Source organism: Exophiala xenobiotica (assembly GCF_000835505.1).
Source record: "Exophiala xenobiotica strain CBS 118157 unplaced genomic scaffold supercont1.6, whole genome shotgun sequence".
Taxonomy (NCBI): Eukaryota; Fungi; Ascomycota; class Eurotiomycetes; order Chaetothyriales; family Herpotrichiellaceae; genus Exophiala; species Exophiala xenobiotica.
In genome coordinates this window covers 3,287,859-3,314,009 of record NW_013562489.1, presented here as the reverse complement: position 1 = coordinate 3,314,009, position 26,151 = coordinate 3,287,859, and the positions used below count along the sequence as shown (strand labels likewise).

General features: G+C 51.2%; 16 protein-coding genes across 16 annotated transcripts; 5 read left to right on the top strand and 11 right to left on the bottom strand.

Moving 5' to 3' along the window:
• Positions 1 to 151: 151 nt before the first annotated feature.
• PV05_10508 (uncharacterized protein) lies at positions 152 to 415 on the bottom strand (the record flags this gene model as incomplete). The annotated part of the gene is made up of 1 exon (XM_013456952.1): positions 152 to 415. One exon carries the CDS (start codon positions 413 to 415, stop codon positions 152 to 154), a length of 264 nt encoding a protein of 87 aa, XP_013312406.1.
• Positions 416 to 2,107: 1,692 nt separating this feature from the next.
• On the top strand, positions 2,108 to 3,148 carry PV05_10507 (uncharacterized protein). The gene is made up of 2 exons (XM_013456951.1): positions 2,108 to 3,051; positions 3,118 to 3,148. Exon 1 carries the CDS (start codon positions 2,452 to 2,454, stop codon positions 2,989 to 2,991), a length of 540 nt encoding a protein of 179 aa, XP_013312405.1. The 5' UTR covers positions 2,108 to 2,451; the 3' UTR covers positions 2,992 to 3,051; positions 3,118 to 3,148.
• PV05_10506 (uncharacterized protein) lies at positions 3,095 to 3,442 on the bottom strand (the record flags this gene model as incomplete). Its single annotated transcript, XM_013456950.1, has 2 exons — positions 3,095 to 3,189; positions 3,343 to 3,442. 2 exons carry the CDS (start codon positions 3,440 to 3,442, stop codon positions 3,095 to 3,097), a joined length of 195 nt encoding a protein of 64 aa, XP_013312404.1.
• Positions 3,443 to 3,985: 543 nt separating this feature from the next.
• On the bottom strand, positions 3,986 to 5,741 carry PV05_10505 (uncharacterized protein; the record flags this gene model as incomplete). Its single annotated transcript, XM_013456949.1, has 2 exons — positions 3,986 to 5,397; positions 5,453 to 5,741. 2 exons carry the CDS (start codon positions 5,739 to 5,741, stop codon positions 3,986 to 3,988), a joined length of 1,701 nt encoding a protein of 566 aa, XP_013312403.1.
• Positions 5,742 to 6,862: 1,121 nt separating this feature from the next.
• On the bottom strand, positions 6,863 to 7,255 carry PV05_10504 (uncharacterized protein; the record flags this gene model as incomplete). Its single annotated transcript, XM_013456948.1, has 2 exons — positions 6,863 to 7,123; positions 7,214 to 7,255. 2 exons carry the CDS (start codon positions 7,253 to 7,255, stop codon positions 6,863 to 6,865), a joined length of 303 nt encoding a protein of 100 aa, XP_013312402.1.
• A 1,338-nt stretch (positions 7,256 to 8,593) lies between these two features.
• PV05_10503 (uncharacterized protein) lies at positions 8,594 to 9,140 on the top strand (the record flags this gene model as incomplete). The annotated part of the gene is made up of 2 exons (XM_013456947.1): positions 8,594 to 8,622; positions 8,678 to 9,140. 2 exons carry the CDS (start codon positions 8,594 to 8,596, stop codon positions 9,138 to 9,140), a joined length of 492 nt encoding a protein of 163 aa, XP_013312401.1.
• A 275-nt stretch (positions 9,141 to 9,415) lies between these two features.
• Positions 9,416 to 9,835, bottom strand: PV05_10502 (uncharacterized protein; the record flags this gene model as incomplete). Its single annotated transcript, XM_013456946.1, has 1 exon — positions 9,416 to 9,835. The coding sequence occupies one exon, from the start codon at positions 9,833 to 9,835 to the stop codon at positions 9,416 to 9,418; it is 420 nt and encodes a 139-aa protein (XP_013312400.1).
• Positions 9,836 to 10,101: 266 nt separating this feature from the next.
• On the top strand, positions 10,102 to 11,222 carry PV05_10501 (uncharacterized protein; the record flags this gene model as incomplete). The annotated part of the gene is made up of 4 exons (XM_013456945.1): positions 10,102 to 10,293; positions 10,383 to 10,502; positions 10,572 to 10,915; positions 11,027 to 11,222. The coding sequence occupies 4 exons, from the start codon at positions 10,102 to 10,104 to the stop codon at positions 11,220 to 11,222; spliced, it is 852 nt and encodes a 283-aa protein (XP_013312399.1).
• Positions 11,223 to 12,943, bottom strand: PV05_10500 (phosphopyruvate hydratase). Its single transcript, XM_013456944.1, has 2 exons — positions 12,471 to 12,943; positions 11,223 to 12,412 (listed from the first exon to the last, which is right to left on the bottom strand). Exons 1-2 carry the CDS (start codon positions 12,852 to 12,854, stop codon positions 11,471 to 11,473), a joined length of 1,326 nt encoding a protein of 441 aa, XP_013312398.1. The 5' UTR covers positions 12,855 to 12,943; the 3' UTR covers positions 11,223 to 11,470.
• A 322-nt stretch (positions 12,944 to 13,265) lies between these two features.
• PV05_10499 (uncharacterized protein) lies at positions 13,266 to 13,947 on the bottom strand (the record flags this gene model as incomplete). The annotated part of the gene is made up of 2 exons (XM_013456943.1): positions 13,266 to 13,590; positions 13,661 to 13,947. The coding sequence occupies 2 exons, from the start codon at positions 13,945 to 13,947 to the stop codon at positions 13,266 to 13,268; spliced, it is 612 nt and encodes a 203-aa protein (XP_013312397.1).
• Positions 13,948 to 15,491: 1,544 nt separating this feature from the next.
• PV05_10498 (uncharacterized protein) lies at positions 15,492 to 16,147 on the top strand (the record flags this gene model as incomplete). Its single annotated transcript, XM_013456942.1, has 2 exons — positions 15,492 to 15,783; positions 15,834 to 16,147. The coding sequence occupies 2 exons, from the start codon at positions 15,492 to 15,494 to the stop codon at positions 16,145 to 16,147; spliced, it is 606 nt and encodes a 201-aa protein (XP_013312396.1).
• A 749-nt stretch (positions 16,148 to 16,896) lies between these two features.
• PV05_10497 (uncharacterized protein) lies at positions 16,897 to 18,525 on the top strand. Its single transcript, XM_013456941.1, has one exon. The coding sequence runs from the start codon at positions 16,904 to 16,906 to the stop codon at positions 17,732 to 17,734; it is 831 nt and encodes a 276-aa protein (XP_013312395.1). The 5' UTR covers positions 16,897 to 16,903; the 3' UTR covers positions 17,735 to 18,525.
• Positions 18,526 to 18,956: 431 nt separating this feature from the next.
• Positions 18,957 to 21,079, bottom strand: PV05_10496 (uncharacterized protein; the record flags this gene model as incomplete). The annotated part of the gene is made up of 7 exons (XM_013456940.1): positions 18,957 to 19,276; positions 19,374 to 19,674; positions 19,731 to 19,938; positions 19,996 to 20,292; positions 20,350 to 20,606; positions 20,671 to 20,871; positions 20,924 to 21,079. The coding sequence occupies 7 exons, from the start codon at positions 21,077 to 21,079 to the stop codon at positions 18,957 to 18,959; spliced, it is 1,740 nt and encodes a 579-aa protein (XP_013312394.1).
• Positions 21,080 to 21,668: 589 nt separating this feature from the next.
• On the bottom strand, positions 21,669 to 21,926 carry PV05_10495 (uncharacterized protein; the record flags this gene model as incomplete). Its single annotated transcript, XM_013456939.1, has 1 exon — positions 21,669 to 21,926. One exon carries the CDS (start codon positions 21,924 to 21,926, stop codon positions 21,669 to 21,671), a length of 258 nt encoding a protein of 85 aa, XP_013312393.1.
• Positions 21,927 to 22,540: 614 nt separating this feature from the next.
• PV05_10494 (uncharacterized protein) lies at positions 22,541 to 24,120 on the bottom strand (the record flags this gene model as incomplete). The annotated part of the gene is made up of 4 exons (XM_013456938.1): positions 22,541 to 22,775; positions 22,839 to 22,971; positions 23,053 to 24,000; positions 24,108 to 24,120. 4 exons carry the CDS (start codon positions 24,118 to 24,120, stop codon positions 22,541 to 22,543), a joined length of 1,329 nt encoding a protein of 442 aa, XP_013312392.1.
• Positions 24,121 to 24,926: 806 nt separating this feature from the next.
• Positions 24,927 to 25,862, bottom strand: PV05_10493 (uncharacterized protein; the record flags this gene model as incomplete). Its single annotated transcript, XM_013456937.1, has 3 exons — positions 24,927 to 25,464; positions 25,513 to 25,669; positions 25,724 to 25,862. 3 exons carry the CDS (start codon positions 25,860 to 25,862, stop codon positions 24,927 to 24,929), a joined length of 834 nt encoding a protein of 277 aa, XP_013312391.1.
• Positions 25,863 to 26,151: the final 289 nt, after the last annotated feature.

Below are 26,151 nucleotides of genomic sequence, written 5' to 3'. Positions count from 1 at the left end.
TTCGATACCAATGTGTCAACAGCTGCTGCCGCTACTGATCAAGCATCTTCCGCACGGTATGAAACGGAGAAATGTTGGATCAAACAGTATCGACTCAGACCCACCGTACATTGCCAGTATACGACGTCCAATCGACATCTCTGGAAGGATCTCACGGATACGCCTTCGCTATGCATATCTTATCTTCCTTCGAGAGCTCGTAGTTCATTTTTGTCCCACTCCATTGAAGGTCCACCTCTTTGGAATAGGGTACAGCATTCGAATCAGGATCGAAGAAACCGTGCCGTAACCGACAGCCCGTGGCCAGTGCGAAGATGTTCAAGTCCACCTTGCGCCGGGACCAACCTTCCTTGTCTTGTGCGTGCTCGTCGTACACGACCTGTTTGTTCCACTGCAAAGGGAACGTGAGGTTCATAGCCGGCCAGACGTTGAGTGCTCATGGGTGAGGCCAAGTGCGTGGCCGAACTCATGTAATATGGTTCGTCTTCTGAAATTTGCGCTCTTACCGGGCTGAACCCTCGCAGGATTTCTCGTCGTCTTGCCTTTTTCCGCCATCGGAGCGCACTTATTTCCCACCAACGACCAATTGCCCTTATCCGGGTGGAAGTCGATTACAATTACAATTTCGCACGGCTTTTCTGTCTCCACGGCGTCTGGGAGATGTGTGTAGTCTGAGAAAGGGAATGGTGGCCCCGGTTTGAAGCTTCCAGTGTCGATCCAGATGAACCGGACATTTGCGTATATGCACCACTCGACCGCGGTCTTCTTGACCTCTTCCCTCTGAAACGGCGAAGCGCTGGGCTGGAACCCAATCCTAAGCTTAATATCGAAGCCCGGCCATCAGATATCCTCGGGAAAATGGACTTCGACAGTGCCTCCAGGAGACGGGTGCTGGCTGGTGGACTGGGTGCTTGTGTTGGCTGCTGTGGCACTGCCGAGAGCTTCAGCTTGGCTGTAAGTCGAACAGAAAGCTGTGAACTCGTCGTCTGCACGTAAATGAGACAACAATCCCGAGTCTGAGGGCGTCGCTGCTCGGTCGGGCTCTTCTGAACAGCATTGGAGCCAATGATTCACTTGGCTGGGCGCTGGTCTTTCCAAGGGCTATCAAATGTAGGGTGACTTTTGGCCATTCTTTATCCGCCTTGTTAGTAGAGTTTGAAGAGATCAAGATCCACCATTGAGTACTAGTATCTCTTTCGTAGGTAAATGGCAAACATTAAAGTCTTGGTATGCAACTTTCTTATCATTTTCCTACCTCAATCATCTCTAACACGGAAACGATTTAATTTTGTTGGCATTCTCTAGTAAATCAGTGTACCGGTTCGTATTCTCGCCTAAGCCGAGCGATGTGACCTGATCGAACTCACTTATCTCCATGCGTGCGCTCCAACATGAACACACAAAGAGCCTAGGTTGGTTCTGAAACTAGCTGATGCAGGCCTTGCTCCTTTGGGCATAACATACAGCCTGGAACTGGATAGACCTACGCCTATCGACGCCCGACTGACGTTGGCCGCTGGCTTTCTTTTGGAGAGTACCAGTCTATGGTATTTTTACCTACAGCTGAATGGTCGGAGCAAATATTTGAGCATTTGCCGCAAAATCTAGATCGAACCTCGAAATGCTAGGATGCGCCGACGATCGATATTAAAGCTATCGCTTCAGCCTGATGTCCGTGTTCAGACCTTTCTTCCGCTTCTCAGGAGTGTCTGCGCAATGCTGAGTCGTGGCTTGCGAGCTCCATCCTTCCGAGCGAGTTGAGAAGCTGGTCATCCCGGCGGTCCTGTTGATTGACGACTCGCATCTAAGCAGCTGTTCGACACAACGTGCTCAGCGTGGTTATCAAAACGCTGTTTGATCGTCGGTTCAATTGCACGAGTACCTCGAAAGGTGAGTGCGCTTGCGCGCAAGTATCACAATTTATCTTGCCAACCATTCGATCATGCCTCCTCTTGACAATCCGCCTTCACAGAATTGTACCGATATTCTAGGTAGAGCATCCTGATAGCGCTTGGTCACGCAATCATGCACCCTGAGTACGCTGCCTTGGGCCCTGTTCTAGCCAAGTTAATCCTTGGTATGAGCCCAAATCCTTCCGAGTCGCGGTTCCGGGGGGGGCGCCTTGCCTTATTACCTTGAAGAGATGCAAGAGCCCGTGTCAGTATAACCAGGGCAGACAACAGATTTATTAATATCCCTCCAGCACATTCAACGTGTGTTGGACCCTCGATTACCATCAATTCGAACTCAGACGCCCAGCAGATTGCGAGCTGACAAACTTACAATGGAGACGTTACCATCAACTCCTCGGCGTCAGGGCAGATAGCATTAGACGGCATACAGGAGACCAATGGAGACTTGACCTGCAGAGACGCTAGACTACTGACAGCGATTACCTCCGACCAGCTTAACACGATTACCGGCACATTTGGGCTATATGGCCTCACCATCATGTCAACCCTTCAGTTCGATTCGCTTACCGATGTTAGCAGCATCCACTGGGACTGTCTTCCTGCTCTACAAGGGCTCAATTTTGCAAAAGGAGTCTCGAAACTGAAATATATCTACATTAACAATGCTCAGCTGAACAGTTTAAGCGGATTCGCGCCGACTACTCTAACTAGTATCGAAGGCGATAACAATCCATATCTTGCAAACGTTAACCTGAACGGCGTGAAAAACATTAAATGGGCGACGTTCTCGATTAATGCGGCTAATCTGGTGGTCTCCTTTGCCGACCTCGAGGAAGGGGAGGATTTCGGTTTTAACGACATGGGCGGCCTTTCTCGACCATCGCTGCCTAAAGGCTCCGGGTCCATGGGAATTTCTCGTAACCTTCTCGAGAGTCTGGACATGGCAGCCTTGACCGGGATAGGCGGCACATTAGAGGTGGCTGATTCCCCTTTTTTAAGCACTCTGTCTTTTTCCCTCCTTGTCGCAGGTTGGTGGCGGGTTGTACATCGGGAAGAACATCAGGCTCGACGCGATTGATGGATTTCCGCAGCTTCAGACTGTGATCGGAGCATTATTTCTGGGCGGAACGTTTGATAGGTATGTCAGATGGGCCCTTCTCAGATCAGGCTTTGATTTAATGTTATCTGCTGACTGAGGGCATAGTGTCTCGTTCCCAAGGGTTACTGACGTCGGGGGTGACTTCAATATACAGACGTCTAGTACCAATAGCACTATCTGTGATCTATTCAATAAATATCATGCTTCCGGCGTCAACAAGGGAGACATCACTTGCTCAACCCAAGCAAAGTCGCCCAGCTCTAATCTCAAGTGCGAGCTCAACCGCTAGTGGTGGCACAGGCACGACGTCAAGCTCGGCGTCAGGCTCACCGTCAGGCTCATATTCATCTTCATCTTCATCTTCATCTTCAAGCTCACCGTTAGGCTCATCTTCGGGATCAGGTTTCTCGGGTGGAGCGATAGGGGGCATTGTTGGAGGGGTTGTCGGAGGCGTGGTACTGATCATACTGGGGGCATTATGGTGGTATTACGTCAAAAGGCAACGCAAGACTCGGCAAAATTCTGAAATCAAAGATACTACTCAAGGTGCAGAACTCCCACTCGGTGGCCACCACGAAAAGCCCGAGCTCTTAGGGTCTGTACAGTATACGGCTCAACTGCCAGGAGACGATACAAGCACATGCTACCATCAGTCTCCTCGAAAAATACCAGGAAGGGAACAATATCCGAGACACGCCCGCAGGCGTTGCGTCAGAGAAACCTACGGAAGCAGATCAGCCGTTGATGAATAGTCGAGTTGAAGGACCCGGGGCATTGGATTGGGCTCATTACATGCCAGAATTGGAGGGGAGTAATGTTCCAGAGCTGGACGCGCCGTCGCATAGCGGCCAGCAGCGGCCACCGGACTGATCCGAAAAGAATAATAACGGCGCTTACCTTTCTCAATGCTGTAAACCTTGAATGCGTTGCGTTTATCATCCAAGGTCAGCACGCGTACCTGGTCGTATACCACTTAGCGTCTGACGTTCCGCAAGTCTCCATATCGCCTCTTCATAGCTTCACTCTTCCTGTCCACCCTCACCTGAGAGCTCCAATGCGGCTCTCCTTGGTCGGATCCGTCATCAGACGACGACTGACCTTCCTGGTGGGGACTCCGCCTTACGGGTAGATGTTCGATGCGTCTGTGATTGGCATCCCATGTCGGGACATGTCTTGGATTGTCTGGGAAATTCGTCCTCTTATACGGCCCCTCCTTGTTCAAAGTCATAGAATTGACTCTTTGATTTAGCTCTCGAATTTGCCTCGCCTCCACACCTTTCAGTTCGTGATCAGATTTGACTTGGACTGCGTCCTCTGTGGCTGGCCCTTCATGTTTGTACAGCTCTTCAATGAGCTCTGGTAATCGAAGCTTTGCTAGTATGAACAGCTCTTCGGCACTGATGCGCTCCTGCGGTAACTCCACATTCGCTTCCTGGATCTTCCACCAATATCGCCTTTGATGTACCTCCGGTCCGCGCTTGATGCCTTCGAGCTTGGGGCATTTTTGACAGAACAGGATATCACTAGCCATATGAGAAACGCTCCAATGGATTGTCTCGTTTGATCCGTGACCAGGCCTTCGCTTGATAGCTCTGACTTGGCCCTGAGGAAGACCACCGGCTTTCCATCCAAGAGTGCGCGAGTTGGGGAGGTCGGATCTCCGGTCAGCGCTTTGCACTGCATTCGGTAGGTATGCCTTATACTTCTTATCCAGAGTTGTGGTCTTGATTTGCGTGTACATTGGGTGAAGGAGAACTTTTTCGAGCATGTCCCAGTCATCCGACTGGAAGTCGAAGCGGAGGCCAGTTTTGGCAAGTTCGCTGCACATCCAGATTAATGTCAGGTTAGCAAAGTTGTTATCTGAATTGTCACCCTTGCCGCCACCCACATCAGAGTGAAAGCCTCTGAACCAGCATTGGCGAAGCGTTTGCCTCTGGGGATCGTACTGTTTCCACACCTCGGCGGGGAAATTGATTCTTTCTTCGTCCAGCGACAGTGCCTGGATAGCATATCGGATATTTGGTGTTACTTGACTTCCCAGCTGTTGGGGCTTCTTGGTCAAGTACCAATTCCGGACTTCCGCAACGGTGTCCCAGACCGCACAAGCCCGTACTGAAACGTCCTTGTGCAGGCAGACGACTTTGTCGCCGAAGTCGATTCGTTTACCCGCTTGATTTGCTCTGATCCAAGTTTCGTACAACCTCTTCAAATCGTGATGAGTAGAGCCTTCCCAATTGGGCGCGAACAGGCCGAGATCGTGAAGCCACTGAGCTACACAACGAGTAGTGAAGGCGCCGCGAGAGAAACCGATGAGATAGATTTCATCACCTGGGCAGTAATGCGTTGCGAGAAATTCGAGAGCTTGGCAGATCCGTTCACCAATTGCTGCAATTGTCAGCCTTGTCACGGGAGGTTGCTTGAGACACGTTGATGACCTTACTTGAAGCAACAGCTTGGTCAACGTGATGAGCTAGCAAGTCATCTGCTGTACCCACGCCTGTGAGATAGTGAGTAATTTTTTGTTTGCCCTCGTTGTCTTCGGCTGCGATGAATCGCTCAATTCTCGCAACGTTGGTCACAGGTTCCTTTCTATTGCGGTCGTCTGTCGTACCATCGCAGCAGACGACCAAGCGCTTATTCTTTGGGATTCGAAAAGCCTGACGTGGTCTGACTGACTGATAGTTGCTCTCCTTGTTTCCTGAAATTTTGTTGTGCCGGGTGGCTGACATAATGCCGACTTCGATCGGGAGATTTTGGAAAGGGAAGATCGGAATTTTAGGATCGAAGGATGGTGAGAAGAGAAGTTTGACTTAGCTGGAGTCAGTCATCGCTACCACCGGTGAGGCTGTGGAGGGGTACTGTAAGTATTGCTGCCTGATCATGAGGGGTACCGAAGGTAAGCGAGCCTGTTATCAGAGGCTTGAGGACGCTTGACGATAGTGTAGATAAATCGCGTGCGAGTGAACGACCAAGAAAAAGGATAGACAGACCACAATCTCAAACAACGTGAGAGGGTTTTGCTACAGGCCCGCTGAGGGTATCAGCAGCATGCTACCACCCAGATGTTGGGATCGTCCCCAGTTTGTCTCGAGTCATTAGCGGCCGCCATCAAGTCCCGTTGTCGAATTTGACGAGAGGAACTCGCATACTTGTTATTAACTCCAGGGAATTGAAATGTGTATAGTGGTGTAAGAAACCGAACCGTGAGGAGCTACCTTTTAGTCTTAACAATAAGTGAACGTCAAGAGCAGTCTCAGTACAGGTTCAAGGTAAGTAAAGGCAAGGCAAGTAAAGGCTGTCACCTACCTACTAGAAAGTATAGCCGAGCCCTGGGCCAGAAACTGAGTTCACTGGAACCTAACGCCCATCCCAAAACAGGGACCCAGGAGGTCAGCCTCTTCCAGGCGGGTCGGGGGTTGATCAGGGTGCTCAGCCTTGTCAGCAACAGCACCGCCACGCCTCAGAGACTGCTGACTCGGCTCTCATCTTCTCGGCGTGCTCAGGGCTGAAGACGGAGACGGGTTTGGTGAGGTTAAAATCTTCCAGTGAATATCATGAATATGAGAGCCGCGGCCTATTAATACAGAACCAGAGATCTCTGATGGTAGCAGCCAATTGTATTAGACCAACGGAATTGAGCCGATACTATGGACCAACGCTATACGGCTCCTTAGGCTCTAGTCTCTGATGGTGTAATTCCTAGAGGATTTCTTCCAGGACTGGCTGTCTCGTGTTTCTTCTTGTCCTTGCCGAAATGTGACATAATACCCCGGAAATTATGTCTCGACGGCGACGGAGGCTCGGCCTGCTGCACCACTCCTGTCTCGGTATCGAGTCGGTCTTCAGGCTGCTATGCACTTGCACTCAATGAACGTTTACGGAACAAGTCAGGCAATCGCAGGGACTTGCGGCGCTCCGTCGTGATTGCTTCGTCGTCCTGCGTGTGACGAGTGTCGGCTCGCAGGGCGACCCCAGAAGAATGGCGCTCCGACAAGCCCTGGGCCCGATCTGGAACCGATGCTAGGTTTTCGTTTTGGCGAGACATTGCGGTGCTATGGGGCGCTGCAGGTGGACTTGAGATTTGTACAATCTCCTCTGCCGGTCCGTGTAACTGAGACAAAGTTAGCCTTTGTTTTCACGCCTCCAAGTCGCCTAGCGATTATGGTATGTTAAGGCATTTCGTTCCTGTCATAGTACTTACGTCGGGATCTAGTCTCCGCCATTGGAGGATCCTGTCAAACATTTTGTCCCTAGTTTGAGTGTGTCTTGTAAAGGTCAATAGTACAAACAGTAGAGGACATAAAAGGCTCGAGTGTGTATTATCAGTACTCTCACCAATCTTTCCATCTTCTTGGGCTGACAAGGCTACAGAAGCAACCGGCATTCGGCTCTGGCGGCTGCACTCAAGACGGTGACAACGGCTGCAAATCTAACCTCATGTAACGTCCATGTAACATGAAGCCTAACAATCTTCACCTTGGATTGGCCGGAAAAGGTGAGCGGGTGCTATCATAGCACGCTAGTCCATGGGTACTAGTATTGTCTGATTGCCCTGGAAATCCGATGGAGCGAGACAAACGGAATCCAACAATTCGGGGCGCTTTTGAGAGCTTCCCAGTGATGTCAAGCTTGATAACAGGTTGATCATCGCAGGAAGATCGGACACGACAAAGCAGAAAGAGCACCTAGAGATTGCTATTGGCCAAGCACGGATCTCCCAAGAAACATTTTTCTGCTCAGGCGTGCGATCCGGACGATCCGCGATAGAACGGTCCCAGCTAGCTACCGACTCTCATTCTTGCGTACGGAAGTCTAGGACTGACTCATCTTTCACAGCAACATGGCGTCCACTGATGGTGTATCTGAGTGGTGAAGCTTTGAGTCGATGTTTCGGGATGCTTAGTGTGGTGAGATATATATATACATTCATAGCCCGGTTTCTCTTCTCGATGTGGAAAGGCCTTAGGTCAGCAGTGATACAGGAGCACTAAGACAGCACATTAACCCCAGAAGATTATAGCAAAGAACACCATCATGCAGCAAGCAACTGAGAACAACAAAAGTCAACCCATTCGGAAGAGGGCACGAACAACTCTTACCCGGTTCAAACTTGGAAGAGTACCGTGCCAGCCTGCCACTCATCATCTCCCGCTTCACGGGTTATCGACCACCTGAGGCCGGGCCTCCATATGATCCTTTGCCATTGCCGCCATTCACATAGTTAGAGAAAATTCCACTACGACTCGAGGTCTAGACTTTTGCTTAGATCGGCGCCTTCGGTGGCATCCTCCTCATCGAAGCGATCATGTCGACCAGCACCGCTTTCCGCGACGTATATCACACGCCAACCATAATCACGTCCTTTAGTGCGTCGGCCGTTCTTCTTTTCGGAGTCATCGAGTCCCCAGTCGGGCAACCGCGAAATTTTGTCCTCGGCCATTTCATCTCAGCCCTCGTCGGAACCGCCATCACCAGGCTGTAGGTGTTGAACGCCAGCTACCAAGGGTATCTTGAGAACGCAGGGTTTCACCCATCGACCTTTGTGAACGGAGGCCTCTCGATGGCAACCTCCCTCCTCGCTATGCTGATCACGGGCACCGCTCATCCTCCGTAAGTATCCCCCAAGCTGCTACGAAAAAGGCGGGCCCTAATGAAAGCTTCACAGCGCTGGTGCCACTGGTCTCAACGTCGCAGTCCAATCACACGTGGTAACACTATCCTGGCGCTATCTGCCCACTATCCTTGCCTCATCGCTCATTATGCTCGGGTGGACCCTAATCATCAACAATGTCGGGCGCCGCCGTTATCCGCTTCATTGGTGGGCACCCGGTCCGACGTTTGTCTGTGTTGACGATGACTCGGAGCTGGAAAACGCAGAAGAAGGAGAAGTTGAACGAGAAGAGATGGAGGAGCGTGATCTCGAAAAAGAAAGTACTGCTGCTAGCGATACACTATCTGAGGATCGTAGAAAGCATGGAGAAGTTGCGCGCAGTCGGTCCCTCAGAGACATGGATCCGGAGAAGATCCAGATGGAACCAGCATCTTTGCAAAGCGCTTTCGATGCGTCGCCGGGAGAGTTCTCGAACCGTCGGCTGAGTTCTAGTGGAGAGCGCTATCACTTGGACTAGACACTTCGGGAGGGAGAATGCCTGGTATAGCGAAGCCCCCAGGGACAACTCCTGGATTGAGATGGTGGATGAAGATTGTTCCTGTATTACCAACATTATGGGTAGATGATAGTAGGGATGGAAAGAGCTTAGCAAGAGACGTGGTACAAGAACAGCGCTATTCTGATGGAGTCCGAAGCCGTTGCTGCCCACATAGTGTACTTGAAGGAAAGCAATATATACACGCACGCGCAGGATCGGTTCATCTGAAACTAAAATGGTGATTTTCGTCGCACTCACCTTTTCTCTTCCAAATTAGTGACCTCAGCAACTTTCAGGTCCCGTCCTCGGTCCTCGGTCCTCGTGAAACGTTCATGTTCAGTGGAAAGACGTCGAAGCTCTTGTGATTGCTTTCTCAACTCTTTCGAAAGCTCCTTCGCAAGCTCGAGATTGTCTTCAAGGTCGTGGTGGTGAACAATAACATCTCCTCCGTCGTCCTCAAACTCATTTTCTTCACCCTGTTCATTTCGTCTGAGATTCTCCTCTAGACTGTGGTGGCGATAGAACTTGGAGTCACTTCGGTTTTCGACCGGTGGAGGCACCGACAGTTCACTCAAATTTCCAAGTGGGTCGGATTGACGTCGCCGTCTGGAATGGTGAGATTGTCGCTCACCCGAGTCTCTGTGTTGGAATAGAGAAGAAATTTTCTCCCACATGACTATGTTTGCTCCTTGATGTTCCTGTGACAAGATGTTGCTGGTGACATCGACGAAGTGTGGTACAAGGCTCGGGCAGACGCTATCATGCCTTTTGTATCAATTCACCCTCAAGGTGACTAGGTCATGGCACTTCGCAGGTCCCGTGCGGTCCGGACGGCCAGCTCGCATGCAAGCTTGCGTGACGTAACTGACCCTTTGTTATACAAAATATACCATATCCTCCTCCAGAACCTTGTCACCAGTTCTACACGCTTTCAGTCAGTATGAGCAAGGCACAATCCATTTACAGTCTCAAATCAGTCGGCTCTCCCGGCTCTTTAGACTTTCGTTTGTATATGGAACGAAAAGGGTCACCGATTTCGATCTGGCATGACATACCTTTGTGGGCCGATGAGGAGGAAAAGGTTTTGAACATGGTGGTGGAGATCCCACGATGGTCCAACGCAAAGTTCGAGGTACGTTCCGTCGTGCGCCGGCACGGCTTGCCACTGTTGGCGCCTAACTACTAGACATCTGGACTGGTCACCAACATCAAGGGGAAAAGATCTCTAGGACCGAAGAATTCAACCCGATAAAGCAGGACGTCAAGAACAATAAAGCCCGCTTCGTACGTAATGTTTTCCCCTATAAAGGGTACATCTGGAACTACGGCGCCCTTCCGGGAGTGAGTCATGGCTTCTTTTTTGCCCCCCACAGTCCAGCTTTCTACCGACAGGGCCACTGATGGCATCAGACTTGGGAAAATCCCTCTCATGTTCACCCAGACACTAAGCACCCTGGTGACAACGATCCCCTCGATGCTTGTGAGATAGGTGAACAGGTCGCGTATACTGGTCAGATTAAAAGAGTCAAGGTCCTTGGGGCAATGGCCCTCCTCGATGACGGCGAAACCGACTGGAAGATTATTGTCATCGATATCAATGATCCGCGCGCTGCCGAGGTGAACAATATTGCAGATGTACAAAAACACTTCCCAGGTCTTTTAGAGGCGACATGGGAGTGGTTCAAGCTCTACAAAGTTCCCGATGGCAAGGCGCCGAACAAGATCGCCTTGGACGGCGAGTTTAGAGATCAAAGGTGAGGATTTCAGGCTGTCTCATCTCGTGTACCATCCATGTGCCGCTCGCTACTAGGCTTGCAGCACAGTCATGCTCATCTGCACCTAGAAAGATACTGATGAAGCCGTAGCTATGCCATATCGATAGTCAACGAATGCAAAGCAGCATGGGAAAAGTTGATCAACGGCAAGGTACTGGCTGAGGATATAAGCCTCATTCGGGGCAATGAAATGGACACAATCGCGAGCTCAGCCAACTACACAGGCAACGATGAATGTCAACCGTCAGAAGAGAACTTGGATAAATGGTTCTTCTTGAGGAAGTAGCTCATGAGCGTGCGCTCCATCTCTCAGTCTACCAACGGCCTGCGAACGTAGACAATATGAAATGAGATATAAGTCATCAAGAACACAAAGGTCGAAACTTCACGAGTGTACAAGTGCGACCGTTTTAGCTTCAGCGACGCTGTCCGGCCGACTCAGACTTCCAAAGATCCTAGTCCTAGTGCGTGCTTTTCGTCGAGGTTAAAATGTTCTATCATTCAAAGCCTGCGGAGCCACCATCAACCTCTAGTCTATGAATGGGCATGTCGGAACGATTCTCCTGCATACGAGGATCCCAGGTTTCTTGCCTCTAATTCCTCCTCGATATCCATCAGGCGGTTGTACTTGGCAACTCGCTCGCCTCGGCAGGGTGCACCGGACTTTAGATGGCCGCAGCCAATTGCGACGGTGAGATCGGCAATGAAGTCGTCCGTCGTCTCCCCAGAACGATGAGACACAAAGACTGACCAGCCAAGTTCATATGCCCTTTCCGCCGCCGCAATAGCTTCGCTAATCGTGCCAATCTGGTTGATCTTCAAGAGCAGAGAGTCACATGCGTCAGCCTTTGCGGCCATCTCTATGCGTCTGATGTTGGTTGCCAGAAGATCGTCGCCCACCAGCTCGATATTGGCGAGCTTAGAAATGATGTGAAAGGATTTCCATGAATCCCAGTCGTCTTGCGCAAAGGGGTCTTCCAACAGCACAATCGGATATTTGTCGACCAGACTCCGGTACAAATCTGCCAGTTCTGTACTGGTGTATCTCTGCGGCGTGTCAGACTTGAACCCTAAGTCGTAGTCACCGTCTCGATAAAACTCCGACGAGGCTGGATCAATGCCGATTCTGAAACGTCCTTCATGCCCTGCAGCCTCGATCGCGGCCATTATGAGATCCAAGGCTTCGCTAGGCCGAGTTATGGGTGGCGCGAAACCCCCCTCGTCACCAATGCCAATGGCTGCCTTGCCAAACTTCTTGATGATGATGGATTTCAACGCCTGATACACCTCGGCCGCCCATTGGATACCCTGGGTGATGGACGCGGCTCCCGTCGGCGCAATCATGAATTCCTGAAATGCCATCGTGTTGCCAGAGTGGACACCACCGTTGAGCACATTGAAGAAAGGCACCGGCACGACGTACTCCTTGTGGCGTGATTGAAGCTCGCTCGCCAGAAAATCATACAGTGGAATTTTCTGTGTCAATGCGTCGTTAGCATCCGCCTAGGATGGATGTAGGCCCCGTATCGCTCACCTTCGCAGCTGCACATGCTCTGGCGCAAGCCATACTGACCCCAAGGATGGCGTTAGCACCCAAATCGCTTTTATCCGAGGAGCCGTCCAGCTTGATCATGAAATAGTCGACGTCTTTCAATCCCAGTTCGAGGTCAAACTGCCTGCCTGAGAGCGCAGGACCAATGATCTCTTGCACATTGCGTACTGCTTGCTCAACTCCATTTCCTCCGTACGCTTCACCACCGTCCCGCAGCTCAATGGCTTCATAGTCCCCTTTGGATGCGCCCGACGGCACGATCGCACGGAATTTTCCATCTCTGGTTTCCACTTCGACTTGCACGGTAGGCTTGCCGCGGGAGTCTAAGCGCTGAGATGCTTTCACTGAAGTTAATATGGTCGGCATGATCTCAAGGATTTGAATCACCGGCGCGCGCAATGCTCTTTGAAGCAGGCCAAGTGATCGATTTATCAATCAATCCAAAGAGATCAAACACTTGTGACGCAAGGACTTGTCGCGCCACTTTGGTCAGGACCATACCACGATCTCATGATTTTGTAGTGGTGAGACGGCAATCACGGTACGGGCGGATTGTTGCTTTGATTTTCACCGGCCAATCCCCCTTCCAAGGGGCCCACCAGATCTACCCACAGGCACTGGCACGAGGCAATCATGATTCAAAATGCTTATGCATCAATTGAGAAACAGTATGTGGTCCCCACTAAACAAGTCGAAAGGAGATCCATGTGATGTCAGTATATGCGCCGGACCCTCCAAATTCCCTTGCACCACGCTGAAAATTCCTCCATCCGCTATTCACAAATTCTTGTCCCACACCTTCTCATTGTATCCGGGCGGCGGAGTGAGGGGGTTACCGTCAGCCTCAGAGACATTGTCGACTTTGCGCATTGACGAGGAAATGTACGAAGCAGCCGACAAGTCTGTCGAGATCGAATGTCCTCGTTCACTACCATATGAGGCATCGACAAAGTCGTCGCCGGCCATTTCCGCCTTCAGCGCCACAGGCGACGGTCTGGCGTATGCGTCTGTGACCTGCTCTGTCACAACTGGTTGTCGAGCCTGCGACATTGCCTGCTGTGCTTTGGCGTGCATTTTGGCTGCTCTGTTTTCTTTGACGCCCCTGCAAGATGTGTCAGTATATGCCCAGAGAAACATATGAGGCTGAGAGGACAAATGTGGGCACGACATACCTATAAATGCCGAATGCAGCACATGACAAGCCACAGGTCACGATGCTGAGTGGGATGCCGATGGCAGGGTGCACTGTTCCAGGGGGTCGGCGGGAATATGCTTGAAGATAGTAGTCTTGCTCGTATTCTTTGCAAGTGCAATGCTGGTTCGGAGGGAGGGTATCTGCATGCTTGCAATGGCCAGAAAGCATGGAATTGTTGTGGCAGTTGCCTCGGTCGCTAGACCAGGTCGACTGGTGACAGTGGGCCGGCGATGGGCCTGCTTGTCTCTTGCTGGAATGGCACATTGTGATTGTGGGAGGACCTCGTGAGCTGATGCAATGGCTCAGGTTGGAGTATGGACCGAGGACTTGCGCTGGAAATTCGTGCTGACCATGTGGTCCAGACAGGGTGAAGGCGCACTCTTAAATGACCTTCGAGTATCAGACACCTTGTTGGTACGTTTGAGTGATGCAAGAAGAACAGACTCGGATGGATTTGTGTATACAACTCGCGATCTTGCACTTTTGCGTGCGTGCGAAAGCTTGAAGTAGGGAGCCTCGTCGAATGGGTATTGATCGGGTTAGGTCAGCTTCGCGTGGCAGCCTCTAGGCGAATCGTGGGCTGTCCGGGGCGGCACAATCATGACGACGATGACTGAAGAAACCCTGGGGTTTCGCAAATTGGCCCCCATTTGGTTAGCGAGGTAGATCACCAGAGGGATTGGAGCATCACCGCAAAATCATACGTCCGTAATGTTGACAGCTTGACGGATGTACAAATCGCCCACCTAAATGGAGATGCGTGCAAGTCGTTCCAGGTGTTTCGGAAAGATCTTCCACCATGTGGTCAGCGCAGACATGGACAACTCGAAGTCTGAATTCAACGGACACCAATTGCCGATATGCCAGGAGCAGCTCCTCACGATGCCCATCATCTATGAAATGTTGAACCTAGCCTGCGTCGCTGACCCCAAGAGCATGGGATTTGGATCAGCCTACTTAGGCTCGTTACGTTAGGGTGAGGCTCACACTGGCTCACGAGGCGTTGATGGCTATGCCTGGTTAGGAGCCGACTATTACCAATAGCTCCCGTGCTCTATCTCGCATAAGTCGGGAGTTCCAACTGCTTTATGCGTGTTTGCAAGGAATGCCGAGGGAAGGTCTGGTGAGTGTTGGGCTCAGGAACTTAGGCTGTCGCGGCTGTCTCTACCTTTGAGTCGATCATCTGGCATGTAGCCACAATCTGCTCATCCAGACAACGCGACTCCGGGATGGTGCAAAAGAGAGTCTCAAAGGAACTCATTCCACTTCAGGAAGCGTGCCATCTCAAGTACGGCCAACAATTTTGTCAGTCTTGGTCCTGATGGGGAGGCAGATTATAAGTCTGCGATTCAAGGTCGTGTAGCGCGTCGGCATTTGTAGTTTTGGAGGTGTCGTGGCCAAACGCGCGGGTTCTGTCTAGGCGACATGGACGATGATACCGTAGCGCATTGCCAGGTAAAGTGATGCGCAGCATCCGTTATATACGGCTGAAGGATGTTTGCTTAAAGACTGCGTTCAATGCCCATGAACGTGCTCCTTGACTCCGGTGCAGCAACTCAGAAGACAGAACGCGTCTCTTGTGACCCATGCTGGGGCAGGCGCGGTGACAGCACATCAGCCCACTCGCCCAGCCTCTGATGCCCGACACCAACGGCGAAGATGGCCAATCCGAACCTTGTACTTCGGACTTTCATGTCTGCCTGATGCCCGGAGTTGCAGATGCAATGTGATGAAACCATTGCCCAAGCGTGGCGCCCCGGCACGAGCTCTCCTTCTCACGATTCTCCCACACCAAGTTCTGCAACAACATGGCTCAAGCACGACAGGGCTATCATCTGCTTGCGGACTTCATGTCGTGGGCTTCTGATACTGCCATTTTCCCTCGTTTCAAGTCGTCAAACGTTCTCAACCTGTTACTGCTCCAAGCGGAGATTAGCAAGCTGGAGGAAGATCTCAGAGATTTTGTGGACCTTGACCAGAAGTCTGGTCAGCCTTCCCGTGTGAACGCTTCACTTGATTGGGAAGCGCTGTGTGATTTGGAAGAAGATCATCCCACGAAAAAGACCTTGGAAGAGCTCCGAGAGAAACTGAGCGTATATAGTGAGTAGGGAAGCTGGCACCTATCATATTCACGGCCTCACACGGGTCAGACCAAGCCTTAATCCAGCAAATTACTCTCAATCGACAACGAACTCCGTCGTATGAAAATCTGGACATCTTACGCGGCTGGTTGAGGGATACACAGGGCGGCAAATCCGAGCTTCGTGGTCCAGGCGCCATGACATGGTCCGAAGTGCCTGATGGCGGACGAGCTGTCGAAGACTTATTGGGGCTGTCATCCAGTCGTCAAGAACGCACTGTCGTGCATGCCTTCCTTCGGGCGTTGTTCCTACTCTTGAAGCGTTTTGCACGTTCTGAAGCATTCAGCGGCAGAGACTCATCCAAAATCGTGGCCGAGAAGTAGGGCTTTGCTATCACTTGGAAGGCCGCGGGCGATCAGATCTCTTCTTTTCTTGCAGCAGTTCTCATTCTTGCTCCAGTCATTGCACTACACTTCGTCAGCAACCCAAATGCTCGACTTGGAGTCATCGTCGGCTTCCCGATATCATTCGTATTGCTGACTCTCTTCACGACCGAAGCGAAGCGGAGCGAAGTCTTTGCGGCTACTGCAGCATTTGTTGCAGTCCAGATTGTTTACGTTGGCGCCGCATTAGATCCAAACAAGAAGGATTAGTGAATCAAGCTCCAAGTATCCTTATGAAGGGTTCTTTCGCTTCTGAGCCGAAAGGACGATAGAGGCATTTCCAAGCGTTGATCCGTACCTGCAAACCTCGCGTTGCGACCGCGTTGTGGTTAGGTTTTACAGCAAGGTTGATTTTATAACCTACACCATAGTCGGCAGAAAGGAATCCTATGGGCTCAATGGTATGTCAGGTTTTCATCGTTCAATAGCGATGGCAATTCCCAAGATGACTACTAATAGCGTCACTATTCCAGCACACCATAATGTTGAGAAGCATGCATGACTTCTAAGGCTAGAATTTCCGACAAAGAAGATTTAGCCTCGTGAATTCGGCTGTGCCTGATGTTTACAGTTGCACAACTCGGTGCTGCTGTTGCACCCTATCAATATACAGCGGAGTATTTTGGACACTTCCACACGTAGAGCCGTGCAGTTTAGCCTCGTCTCCCAAAGCCGCATTCATGCATTCTCGCCATCATGGCGCCAATATCCTCCTCCTTGGAGAACCTGTCTAACTCTTTGAGCACTCCGAAACAGCTTGCCTCATTGAAGTCGTCCGAAGAAGAAGACGCTCAGTCTCTACGTTTCGCACAATGTCAACTCACCTCGGCCGCCGGCATCCTCCTGCGCCTTGCACAAGAAGTTATTGCACATGCGATTGTCCTCCTCCAGCGATTCATAGTGGCTAGCAGAGCAGAAGATCGTGAAGGTTTCGGTCCACGAGCATACTCCGCGGCAGCTATCTACCTTGCTGCCAAAATTTCTACTACACCAGTCTCGGCTCGATCAGTTGTCAATGTTTACGCTTACCTCACCTCCAAAGCCTCTCCACTCAAGTTTGTCAATCCTACCGAGACACTTTCGGAGATCCTTCCTACCGAGTACTATGTAACAGAAGGAACCTACGAGAGAGAAAGACAGCGCTTATCTGTCTGTGAGAGCATGATACTGGTGGGCATTGGGTTTGACACCCGAGTGGCTCTGCCACACGGCCTGGCTTTGGCATACATGCAAGCTTTGGGAGTCTCATCGACGAATCTAGCGCGGAGAGTTTTCGAACACTTGAACGCAGGTCTGCTGTCACCGCAGCTTCTCTACCTTACACACCAGCCGAACGCGCTCGCCGTGGGTGCAATCTATTTGGCTGCGCGAGAGACTGGCGTCAAGCTTGTTAACAAGAACTGGTGGGAGGTCTTCGATGTCGATAGAGAAGACCTTGGATTTCTGGTTCTGGCTTATGGAAGTACTGCCAACTTTGCGGAAGCTGAGATGGAGAAGTGGAAACAAGGACCACTGGCTTTGGGTTGAGACTGTTCGCTCTGCCTCATCCGCTCTCTTCTGCGGCCGCAAACTCAAGGCCGGCCACCCTACTCCGGCGTCATAGCATGCTACCCTGCGATCTGTTCACCGGCTGCCCGTCGAAGTCCAGATGGGATCCCCGTGTTTCGTCATGGAGCTGTTGAAGCTCCTGCTCAGTCGCGCAACTGGAAAGTCGATCGCCACATCCACTGAAGCCGAGTCTGAGTGGACGGATGGACAACAATTCGGGACTGCTACAGCGCTGCTTCCGTTGACGAGGTGGACAGCTGACTGTCCTCAGTCCGAACACCGCTCTAGGCAGCGCACCTGGCTCCAGATGGAGTTCGAGGAATATCTGCACTATGTTCGCCGGTGTACATGGCTGCGGTGAGCAGAAGCGCCTGGGCAACCTTTGTTGTGTCTGGTGTCAATTTGACATTCTTTTTTTCCCTTCTTCTTCTAAAGACCTCGAATGGCTGTTGGTTTACGCTGGACATAGACAATGCAAAGTTCCTTCGGTGTCTAACACCGTGATACTCTGTTCTTTTTTGTGCAGGATAAGATGTAATGGACGCGGGCTGAGTTGAAGTGCAGAACGGCAATCGAAGAACAGTGTTGCCCCTAATGCTTGTCGGCTGCACACTCTGGACAAGACTGTCTACAAAGGCCCTACAGGACATGCACTTTCTGGAGAGAATACCGGAAGACATGGTTATACCTAGAAACTTTTCCCTTATATCCCACGAATGCAAGGAAGAAGGACAGGAGGTTTCGTCATCGGAATCATTGTAACATTATGCACCTGCGATCTGCTTTCAACGCTTGATAAAGACTACGTTGGGCATCTTCGGGTTTGCGCGGTGCCCGGTTTGACCGTGTTCTCTCGAGTCTCGATCTATTTACGTGGGGCGCTCACTTATCGCGTCGTATTCGGTGCTCATCTTCTCAGCCATCACAAGCTGCTCCAGCCGGAAGGGCCTCAAATAACAAGTCGATATCACGCCTACGAGATCGACTTGGCTGAATTTGCGACCAGGCCAAACCCTTGGTCCCACACTCCATGCCAGAAATGCAGCCCCTGGTGCGGGAGGAGCAATCGATTCTTTGCCGGTTTTCGGATCGACCTGAATAATCCATCCTTGAGGTTACCACTCGAGAGAGTCGACTATCTTCCCACCAGCACGGATCGCTGTGCATGCCGTAGAAACCCACTACCTGTCGACTGTCGTAATCAATCAGCCTGCATGGGCCCTTCGTCACTCGAACGCTCCATGTGCTCCGTCTCCATATCTGGCTTCTCCCTCACTCCGTCATCTTTGGCTCCATCTTTCCTCACGGGACTTGCATTGCTTAAATGCAAAATCTGCATATTCTCCTTCTTCAGCCTCTGGAACGTCTTCTCAGCTTCCCAGACCCATGGCTTGTCGGACGCGAAGAGCAGGTCCATTTCCTCAAGCGTGCGTTGCTTCGTCTCAGGATAGAGACAATATACGACGGGAATTGTCAGGAAGTTCACGCATCCGTGGATTAGAAAAGTGTATTGTGATAGTGCTGAGATTGAGAAGTTAGTACGAATTCACAGTCAGTGGTGAGGATCAAGTACTAGTAAAAACGAAGGGGAGTGGGATCTGAAAACAGAGATACTCACTTGAGAACCAGACTGGAACGAGCAGGGAGACGCTTCCACATCCGAGGCCCCAGTCGACAGTGCCGAAGGCGTTACCTTTAGCACGGACCTGTATTTTCGTAAGCGACCTGGTCGAACGGGACACAAGGAATGAACTGGCCTCTAGAGGGAATGTTTCAGTGGGGTAAACAAAAGGGACATCAAGCCAACTTGATGCAAAGATGCCAGTGAAAAAGAAAACGAAGAAGGCCGAGGCAGCACCCCAAGCCTGTGCTTCAGAGGATCCGGGTACTTGCTTTTTCAGCATCGTGACCATGCCGGTCTGTTTGAGCCGAATTAGCTCGTTACAATCATCCACTCTGAGCCTGGGAACTTTACCTCTAAGAACATGCAGACCCCTAGCATGGCAGCGCCAACCCATAACATCCAGCGACGTCCGACTCGATCAATCAGCACCATTCCGATTAGGGAACAGAGACATGCACCGATGTTATTGATGCCAGCTAACAATTGTGACTTTGTGTTGCTATATCCTGCCAGAGTAAACATGATAGGAGAGTACACGGTGATTGTTGTAATGCCGGTCCTGTGTTCAGAGCATATAAGTAAATGGACAAGCAACGGGTTGGAAGAAGGAACGAACCATGCTTGAAGGAACAAGAGCCAAAGCGAGAGTTGGACTCGACGCTCGAGATGCAGCTTCCCGCTTCCTCGGCCGGTCAGCATTGTCCAATAGTTGAAGCGTCGGCCGGTCTCTCTTTCAAGCTCGACAGCGCCATGGATATCCTCAAACTCTCCAACCGCCTCGGGATGGAGGGGGTCTCCTTCTCCTCGCAATCGACCGAGGATGATCTTGGCTTCCTCGAAACGTCCAACCTTGACCAGCCAGCGAGGGGATTCAGGCATGAAGAAAAGTAACGCCACAAGTGCGAACAGTGGACTAGATTTGATCGTCAGCACACCTTTCGAAAGCAGAAATCTGACAGAGAGAACATACACAATCTGAAAGGCCAGAGGGAAACGCCAGCGAAAGCTCGTATTACCCCCGTCCACGAAGCTGACGCCGTACTCAAGCCAGTATGCAGTGATAAGCCCGACATAATTGAGCGTAAACTCAAAGGACACGAAGAAACCTCTGTGGTTTTTGTGCGAGGTTTCGGCACTCCAGACTGGAAGCACGCCGTTAAATATGCCAGTACCCATGCCTGTCACAATGCGAGCACATAATATCCAGGGCGTGTTCTTAGCCCCGGCCTAACAGTTTCCTTGTCAGCAACAGAGTTCCTTCGGTCACTAACTGGTGCAGGATGGCACGGACTTGTAGAGCAGCGCCAAATATGGCGAAGAAGCAGCCCAGGAGAACAGTGCGTATGCGCCCGACGTGATCACTGAGGGCACCGCCCAGCAGAGTTCCGATTGAGGTGCCTAGATAGTAGATTGCCACGATTCCGCCTTGTTCGGTAGGCTTGGTGATGATGTTGTTCCCTTGATGGTCAGTGTAGCCCAGGCCCATTGTGCGCTGCGTGATTGCATCAGCATAGGATCCTGTGGAAATGTCGGCAAATACATACAATGTAATCTGGAGAGACATTCACTCCGGCCATAACACCTTGGTCATAGCCACTGAAGAAAATCCCCAACCCTGCAACGACATTGATGGCGGTGATGAGACGTAGGCCCGTCAGCCGGCCATGGGCCACTCCTCGAGCTTTCAGAATCTCCCACATGTTGACCCTTGGCAGAGAGGCTCAAGAGTTTAAGGTTGCTTTGCGAGCTGCTGATGGATGATAAGATATTTGGTTGAAAATCACTGACCGACGACGGCTTAAGCAGTCTTTAAGGATCAGCGACGCAGCTCACTTCTCCAGACCTATAGACCTATCCCCATGGGCAGGCGGCCCACAAGCGGAGATCTGGGGTCGGAGGTCAGGTACCGGGAGTTGTGCGGCCTGGAGGTGCTGTATCTTTTCTCGTGCCGTCGAGTGATTCAAAGTGGTGCACATGTCTTTACTAGACCCATTCATTGCGGCTCGCCTGGAAGCGAACCCACCAATACGTGATGTCTATTGCCTATCACGCTTGAGCCATTCCCGGCCACGTGCGGGTTAGCCAGGGATTGTGGAGTTTAGATGCCCGGAGATGAAAGTAGCTGAGGGGTTCTGAAGCTTCACTTGCCGCTTTTATTACTTGACCTCGAGGGCCTTTCTTCGTCGTTAGGCCCGCGGAAGAACAAGTGGCCTTGCCACCTCGGAGGTGTTCAGGGAAGTGCAGAAAAGCCTAGAACTAGGTCCATGTTTTTCGTTGACAGATGCATGGCTACAGCCATGCCTCCATGTGGCATTCGTCGCCAAAATCTAGAGGTTCAAAACCTGTAAAGCTATCGAACTGCTCATCGGGAAAAATGGCAGCTGACAACGACGGAAGTGGACCAAAAATTGCTTCCAAGTTGGTTTCGGGATCCATCTCCAAGATCTGCTGACCATTGGTATAGTCTTCGGGCGATGAATCTTCGAGACCGATTCTAAGTGGCACCTCGCCTTGCGTTCGGGGAGCGGGAGCGCCGTACTTGCCCATGAGTGACTGCAACATGTGCTGGCAACGGAGTGCGCTAGACCAGGTCCCTCCCAACTCATTCAGTATCTCCATGCACGTCGAGAGATACTGTCTTGCTTTGAATTCATAGACTGAATTACAAGATAGGACGTTGCTTAGGTGGATAGTCGATGCAGTGAACACGGCATGAACAGCTATATTGACAATGTTGCGTAGAGAGTATCGAGATTGGTGCGCTTTCGCTAGGGTGACGATCTTGACGGCAGACCCGGTACAACATCCTAAGGGACTCTCTAGTTCTCCGGCGAGTTTCGATGACGGGTAACAAATCAGTGGTCGAAAAAGTAGGATGCGGCTAGTATGATAAAGCATGCTTGACCAAAGTTAGCAAATAAACTTCCACCGAGACACAGCTTCAGTGGGCAACTGACTGCATGATCAGGACGTGGGGTAGGAGATGAGACGTTGTGTAGCCGTGGTTGCGAATCCTGAGCGCGCTTGGAAGCTGCTGCAGCCAAGATTGTAATTGGCAATTATGAGCTGTGATAATGTCGAAATGGTTCGGAGTCACGTCTTTTGAGGTAGGAGGGTATCTTTTGACTGTAAGCGTATATGTCTTTAGTGGTTATCAAAACTCACAAATTCCTCATGATTGATCCCAGTATTTCTGCAAGCGACACTATCTGACAGGAGGTCAAAATAGTATGCGCAACAACCGGCTCTTTAGCTTCCAGAGACAAAGGATCGTCGCTGTACGGGATCCAGTGAGGATATTCGGTTTCGGCGTTGATCTGCTCCGAAAGTCGAGGCGTTGTCTCGACGAGGTGAGGAGGTATCGATTCAGGCCTTCCAAGATATGCACTCCAACCTCTACAGTTCCATGTTAGGCCGGTTGAGGATGGGTGAATGAAAGGTGACAGTACTAGTACTTACTTGTCGTAAAGGTAGCATCCCCAGAATGTGATGAGACGCGCATCCGAATCTTCCTGCGACATGCGCCCGCTTTTGACCAGTTCTTCACTGCTGAGATGCAAGCCGAGATCAACGGCGATCCGAAAGCTCATACCTATCACGAAGAATTGGTTACCATTGGCTTCTTACTACAACGTTGGACAATGGTTAAGTCCAGTAGTTGGAAGGGACATACCACTGTAAAGCCATCCGAGACCTGCATCTCTTCCGCAGCCCGCTTCTCGGCTCCCCATCAAAGCCAGAGCCTGTACCGTAGTGATACCCGGCCGCTCTATTTCACCCTCCAGGAGCTGCCTGGCTTTTGCAAAGTATCTGTTGCCTGCACTCGACGGTTGCTGAGGATCTGTCCGTACCTCCGGTCTCGTCGTCAAATGCGACGCATGTGCGAGGATGGCATTGAGAAGAAGAGGCGAGTAATGTTTCATCCGGACTTCTTCTTTTGCTGCCGGCAAAGAGGACATCCGAGCACGCACAGCTTCTAGGTCGCGCATAAAGAGCCGCTTCGAGAACAGAAGAAAGAAGGGGTGCTGCCATGTCCAGTACAGTGCAAGAAGATGATTCTCTAGCGCTGTATTAGTGTAGATATCTGGCGCCGGATTCCGAGCAGTACTTTGGTGCATGAGCGGGCCAGTGTCGAAGTGGCCCGCGTTGACCTGAGCCGAGAATGTCATATCATCGCCAAAACCCAGTTCTTGAGCAAGCTGGGACTGATCGCCGGGCGGACCACTGGCTCCTGATGGCCATGGATCAGCAGGAATCCGCGGAACGTCGGAGACGAGGTTCATATTGCTACTTGGGCCGAAGTATTGGACGTCGCCTCGCTCATCGATGTCCAACCTGCTGACGACTTTCGATAAATCGTTCATGAGAGAGGAGGACTGGAAGTTATGTACAACCTCGTAATCAAAGTCGTTGGAGCTTTCGAGAAGGTTGTTCATGTCGTGACCAGATGCTTCTGCTCCTTCAGCAAAGTCGAATTGAAAGGCACTGGAAGAGTCACGGAAGCTATCAACTCCCGAGCCTTGCCCAAATGCGTTGGGGGGATCTCGATGAGCGCCACGAAGGCTTGCGAGAACACTCTGCGCTTCTTCCGGAGTGCCATCCTTCAATTTTTGAACGATTCCTTCAAGGTGTTGAACGCGAGAACGCAAGGCTTCGACGTAGGCTCCGGAGGGACGCCTTGAGATCATTAATCACCCAACAAAATACACGCAGCTATTAGTACCTTACCGCCTTCGGTCATCGTGGAAATCATAGCTGCACTTTGTTTTGTAAGTACGGCAAGTGTAGCACTCAGGAAGCGTTCCGTCGCACTGAGTGGAAATCGGGTCAGAGGGGGGCTGAATGACCGGACGAAGCAATTCACCTTGGTTTTCCGCTTCCGACACGGTTGACAAGCTGTTGTTATACATCCACCTTTTCGTGGCTTCAGTTTGTCTTTGGATTTTGCGGTTGTCGCCTCATTGCTTGGACGTGAAGACATTCTTTAGGAACAAGGGCTCAGGACTCGAAAGATTGATGGTAGATATACTGATGTTAGATATATGATCACGTCGGCGTGAGACGAGGAAAGAACGACACAATGACAAAAGAAGGACTATTAAATCGGTAAGAACTAAAGGAAAGATTGTCGCAAGCACATCGGTAGTCGGATGGAGAATCGACATCAACCATCTTGCCGAAGACGTGGAGTACGGAGGAAGCTGTCGCTGCTTTGACAGAGGAGGCAGGAACCACACCACCCTCGCCTCGAGAATCACTAAGTACATTGGTATGGCCATTGATTGGCGCCGTTACAGCCTCGGCCTCCACAACCTCCACATACTGCACCATCGTGCCTTGATATCCCCATCCCCCGCGTTGGACCCAACTGTTCGATCCGCCCGAACCACTTTCACCTGTCAGAATAAGTCCATCCTCCTTCTGGGCCGCCAACCTGTTTCCAGAACTCTCGTATGACAACGTCTTGACCAGTCGGGGCTCTACGCACTACAAAAGGCCCGTTCGAATAAGCCTCGGTCACCCACAGCGGTTATGTACATCCAGATCTTAGGGGACTGACTTACCAGCAAGAAACCTCTTTCCTCCCAATGGCGGCTCATCGAGCGACGCTGAAGGGTTTCCGTCCACCATCTTCCCGCCTGCTTCGAGCAGAATTGCCCAACCCGCACAGACATCCCATGCATCCCAGCCGCCTCCCCAGCACAGGTCCCCTGCTCCCGTGGCCACTGTGCAGAGATTGAGTGCCGCACTTCCGAAGGTTCTTAAGTCATGCACAAACCCCCCCTCCTGCCTGCTGAGGTTTTTGAAAGTTTCAACCGTAGTCTCGAAATTGACGCCACAACGCTCTTTGCCCCACTCTACCAGGATGAGGCATGCGCTCAATGCCTCGAGAGGAGTGGTGGAGTGCCTCATTGGCAGCTGTCTCTTACCCCGGAAGTCTTCGAAGAAAGCACCGCTGCCAACTGCCCCAGTGTAGAGATGGTGGTAGAAGGGATTGTACACCACTCCTACCACCGGTCGCTTCATATAGCTGAGGCCAAGAGAGATCGAGACGTAGGGGTGGCCATGGACAAAGTTCATCGTCCTGTTTGGGTGTCAGCGAATGGATATTTCCAAGAATCGGCGACCTGACCCATCAATAGGATCACAGATGAATGTTGGCTCGTTAGTCAACGGTTCGTTCTTGTTGGATTCTTCACCGATGAATCTGTAGCTGGGATACTTCGCCTTCAAAAGTCCCATCACTGTCCTTTCCACAGCTTCGTCTGTCTCTGTGACCAGATCAGTAGCTGTCATGGGTCAGCTGAGCGAAATGGAGAACTGGACCATGGTTGTAGGCTCACAGTTGAGCTTCTCTTTCACTGCGTTATTGTTCCTCTGATGTATAGTCTCTGCTCCAGCCAAGATCATCTTCCCCCCAGCGAGGGCGACCTGAACGAGGTCGTCTAGGACCTTGCCGTAGTCGGGTATGCTTTCATCCATCGTGTACCGTAACGTGTTTAAGAGAGCTTGCAGGAGTGTAACCGTTTAGATGGCAGTTTTTCGTGTAGATATCCATCAGGAGATAGCCGTCGTCCAATCCTGCAACATTCGTGAAACAGGCCCATAAAGCGGCCTGCAGAGTTCATCATGACGGGCTTTCGAGGCCTAGAACTGAAAGACTGTAGCAATCTCATGGTTCAGATCGTTGCCGATCCCACGGACTTCAAGGTAGTTACGATTGCATTGAGCATAGGCCCCGCATTTCTCATTGGCTGCAAGGTATTAAAAA

Excerpts from the sequence above, each read along its gene's own strand:
- PV05_10507 (XM_013456951.1), top strand. The coding sequence starts at position 2,452 with ATGTCAACCCTTCAGTTCGATTCGCTTACCGATGTTAGCAGCATCCAC.
- PV05_10500 (XM_013456944.1), bottom strand. The coding sequence starts at position 12,854 with ATGCCGACCATATTAACTTCAGTGAAAGCATCTCAGCGCTTAGACTCC. Across the intron at positions 12,413-12,470 it reads GAGCATGTGCAGCTGCGAAG|AAAATTCCACTGTATGATTT; the intron begins GTGAGCGATACG and ends GCATTGACACAG.
- PV05_10497 (XM_013456941.1), top strand. The coding sequence starts at position 16,904 with ATGGCGCCAATATCCTCCTCCTTGGAGAACCTGTCTAACTCTTTGAGC.